The 4,515-nt window shown below is 54.0% G+C and overlaps 1 protein-coding gene across 1 annotated transcript; it reads left to right on the top strand.

The window, feature by feature from the left end:
* Positions 1-842: 842 nt before the first annotated feature.
* Positions 843-3,088, top strand: LOC123062570 (protein NUCLEAR FUSION DEFECTIVE 4; the record flags this gene model as incomplete). Its single annotated transcript, XM_044486151.1, is given in 1 exon segment — positions 843-3,088. A coding segment is annotated over 1 exon segment (1,845 nt), but the record flags the coding sequence as incomplete, so codon positions are not given.
* Positions 3,089-4,515: the final 1,427 nt, after the last annotated feature.

Raw genomic sequence — 4,515 nt, 5'->3', positions numbered from 1 at the left:
TTACAATTTAAAAGGTGAAAACCATGAGTAGAGCTACAATTCGGAGTTAGTAATAATGGCCAGTGGAGCAGTGATGACTTATTTTCCTTGCGAATCTTTATGGTAGGAATAGTATGACTTCTTGGCGCATGTCTCCCGTGATTTCCCTTTCGAAACAAAAATGAATGCACATTTGTTATTCTTTGTCTAAGTGCATGGCTAATAATATAGCCAGCTACTCCTGGCTATATGATAGTATTGCCACATCACATATAGTTAAACTTATAGTTAGCTAGTACAATAACTTGATATAAATATGCACTGTTCGGCTGTTAACTATTTCTTTCATTTCAAATTAGTTGACTTGAATTTGTCTAAATACGGATGTATCTATACTTGTTTAGTGTCTAGATACATTCGTGTCTAGATAAATATGGACCAAGTAATTTGGAACGGAGGGTAGTAACCCGTTTCTTTTCTCTCTTTTCCAACTAAGCAAATATATAATATTTAATGTTTTACAGCCTGCCTATATACATTATTAAACTCGCTCTAAGTATCTGCCGGTGCTAAACGTGTGTGAAACCCAATTAGCCCACTCCACCAAAGCAATCTGAAAGAATCTTTTTTACCCCATAAGGCACAAGAACATATTAACCCCAACGACCACGCACAGGAACATACTACTTTTACAAACTTACGACCAAGATAGTAGTACTAGTACAGCACCAAACACCAACCAACCCCCGAAAGGCTGAAACAAGTAGCAACAGAAGAGGAAAAGGGTAGGGAAGCCTTCCACGCACGGCGGCATGGTGTTCGACGCGGCCGCCGGCAGCGGCGCCGGGTCGCCGGCGGCGGCGCCGAAGGGCCCGCTCCGCGTCATCTTCACGCCGTGGTTCGCGCGGCAGGTCGCCGTGGGGCGGTGGTTCACGGTGTTCGCGAGCTTCGCCATCCTCACGGCGTCGGGGGCGACCTACATCTTCAGCATCTACTCCAAGACGCTCAAGTCGTCGCTGGGGTACAACCAGCAGACGCTCAACACCATCTCCTTCTTCAAGGACCTCGGCGCCAACCTCGGCGTCTTCTCCGGGCTCATCAACGAGGTCACGCCCCCGTGGGTCGTGCTCGCCATTGGCGCCGCCATGAACCTCGTCGGCTACCTCATGGTCTACCTCGCCGTCGACGGCCGCACCGCCCGCCCGCCCGTCTGGCTCGTCTGCCTCTACATCTTCATCGGCGCCAACTCGCAGTCCTTCGCCAACACCGGCGCGCTCGTCACCTGCGTCAAGAACTTCCCGGAGAGCCGCGGCATCGTGCTCGGGATACTCAAGGGCTTCGTCGGCCTCAGCGGCGCCGTCTACACGCAGCTCTACCTCGCCTTCTACGGCGACGACACCAAGTCGCTCATCCTCCTCATCGCGTGGCTGCCGGCGGCCATCTCCGTCGTGTTCGTGCACACCATACGGATCATGCCGTACCCGCGCCGCCGCGGCGGGCAGGAGACCAGCGGCGACCCCTTCTTCTGCTTCCTCTACATCTCCATCGCGCTCGCCTGCTACCTGCTCGTCATGATCGTCGTGCAGAAGCAGTTTACCTTCTCCCACGGAGCCTACTCCATCGCCGCCGCAGCGCTGCTCATCGTCCTCTTCCTCCCGCTCTGCGTGGTCATCAAGCAGGAGTACAAGATTTACCGCGAGCGCGAACTGGAGGCCGCCCTCCTCGCCAACGACCCGCCGCCAACCATCACGGTGGCTGGCGAGCCAGCACAGGTCGAAATGTCCACCGGCGCCAAAGCAGAGCAGCAGGCATCGTCGGAGCAGCCGCCGCCCTCTTCGTGCTCTTTCGGCGGGTGCGTGAAGAACATGTTCCGGCCGCCGGCGAGGGGGGAGGACTACACGATCCTGCAGGCGCTGGTGAGCGTGGACATGCTGGTGCTGTTCGTGGCGACCATCTGCGGCGTCGGCGGCACGCTGACGGCGATCGACAACATGGGCCAGATCGGGCAGTCGCTGGGGTACCCGGCCAAGAGCATCAACACCTTCGTGTCCCTCATCAGCATCTGGAACTACGCCGGCCGCGTCACGTCAGGCTTCGCCTCGGAGGTCTTGCTGGAGCGGTACAAGTTCCCCCGCACGCTGATGCTCACCGGCGTGCTCCTGCTCGCCTGCGCCGGGCACGTCCTGATCGCGCTCGGCGTGCCGCAGTCGCTCTACGTGGCGTCCGTGATCATCGGGTTCTGCTTCGGCGCGCAGTGGCCGCTCGTGTTCGCCATCATCTCCGAGGTGTTCGGGCTCAAGTACTACTCCACGCTCTACAACTTCGGCGGCATGGCCAGCCCCGTGGGGTCCTACATCCTGAACGTGCTGGTGGCCGGGAGGCTCTACGACGCGGAGGCCGACAAGCAGCCCGGCGGCGGGTTCACGGCGGGAGGCGGGCGCGACAAGGTGTGCCTGGGGGTGGAGTGCTTCAAGCGGTCGTTCCTGATCATCGCGGCGGCCACCGTGTTCGGCGCGCTGGTGTCGCTGGTGCTGGTGTGGAGGACGTGGAGCTTCTACAAGGGGGACATCTACGCGAGGTTCCGGGACGGCGCCGGCGAGAGACACGACGGCCGCCTGCCCGTCGGCCAAGGCCGGAAGCCGGCGGAGGAGGAGTCATCCCCAGTCAATGCCACAAAGGTGGAAGCTCAGAAGGCTTTGCAGGCTTGACCGGGTCAACTCTGAAGCAGCAACCTAACACCGCGACTCATGAGGTGGAGTGGTCAAAAAGGAACTTATACGTATGTTGGCGTTTTCTTTTCTATATACGTATTTGGCTACGTACGTGTTACTTTTTTTTTCTTGAGCGACAGTGAGGAGATGTATCTTGTGCGGCTGACATGGCGCATATTAAAGGGCAAGAGAAGGACGCCGTAGCACGGCCGGTAGGGGGTCGGGTGCCTGGTCCTGCTTCATGCCAGCTGGTCACTGACACACGTCCATGCTTGTCGCGTTGCACTGCACCAAGTCCGGAACGCGTCATTGACCACAACAACTTCTAGATACCGTATGAGTCAAGTCTTTCTTTACCCTCTTGCAATGAGATTGAAGAAAAAACATTCTTCCCTTGATCTTGGTCAGTGAGCTCCTGAATTCGCCTCCTCTTTGTCAGCCGCTTCGCCGGCCGGCGGCGGGAGGGCATCCTCGCCTCTCGGCTTCGGCTAGTAGATAGGTTAAGATTTTTAATCTCTCAAGGCGAAGAACGATAATGACGATGTTTTTTTTAATTAGTTATTTGGACTTGTCCTCCTCAAATTTGTTTGTCGGGGCAGATTAAAGAGAGCTCTAACGTAGATTCTTGTCAGCTCTGAGAGGTTAGGATTTCTTACCGTGCGTATGCGGCCGCGAGATTTGGTATCACGTTCTTCGGATCAATTCAAGGGATCAATGACGACGATTGCAACTCCATGGCGTTGTTACTTAGGGGCACATGCAGAAAGACTTTATGTTTGTTATCGACAAGGTCATGTCAACTTCTGTATGGGAGCAGCGACAACGACGCGTCGATGGCTCGTTCTGATGGTGGCAATGGTTGTTTGGTTCAATATGGAGAAGCCGCACTCCCAACCGTCCAAGCTACGTATCCGCCTCGAGTACTACCTCAAAGGAACCGGCGCGCGCGACACGCCGTCCTCACCGTCTTCCAAATGCTTCACTAAGGCGGAGGAGTGTCGCCGGGAGCAGCGCTAGATGCAATGCCATTCGCCAAGACCCAGGTGTCACTGCCTAGGGCCTCATGGACATCGCGCTCACGGAAGTTTGGGCCTTTGATCGATCCAAGACCAATGTGGAGTCGGATGCACATCATTGGCATCAGCTGAATGACTGGCTCCTCTGCGTCGGGTTGGCCGAGTCTGAACGCATGATCCGCCTCCAAGTCGAGGACAAGTAGCGCAAGCCGAAGGAGGCAGCTGAGTGCTACAAGCGGTATGCGACGGTCAAGGAGGAATGTCGCGACGCTTGGTGAGCTTTCCACCATTAGCATGCCAGTGACCTCGAAGGCCATGCCCACGAGGTCACCATCCGCTATTTGGACTAGTTTCATTTAGTCCATCCCATTTTATAGTTTATTTAAAGTCAAATTTAGGTTGAACTCGTTAAATTTCATTGGGACAATTCCATTTCTCCCACTAACTTGAACCCACACCTGGAATTTACCCCTAATTTTCAAGTATGCTCATATTTACCCTTCTACCGTAAGGTGGTGTTATAAAAATACCCTTCTGCTCCATTTCCATCCGGTCAAAGGCCTTTGACCGTCCACAATACATTTTCTGGACAATTTTTCCCTTCTTCGTGTATGCCACTAATAGCTAGGACCCATCCAAAATAAAAATAAAAAACTCTTCCAAGTCAAACTAGTCAACATTGACTAGGTCAAGAGAGGACTTGGCCCACATGCTAGTGATTCATTAGTTATTTCTTGTAATAATAAGCTATGCTTTTAGCTCTATAATTATATCTATTGCTCAGGAAGGGCCTGCTAGTCAACTATGCA

The sequence above is a fragment of the Triticum aestivum genome, chromosome 3A, assembly GCF_018294505.1.
Source record: "Triticum aestivum cultivar Chinese Spring chromosome 3A, IWGSC CS RefSeq v2.1, whole genome shotgun sequence".
Taxonomy (NCBI): domain Eukaryota; kingdom Viridiplantae; phylum Streptophyta; class Magnoliopsida; order Poales; family Poaceae; genus Triticum; species Triticum aestivum.
This window is presented reverse-complemented; position numbering and strand designations above follow the sequence as displayed.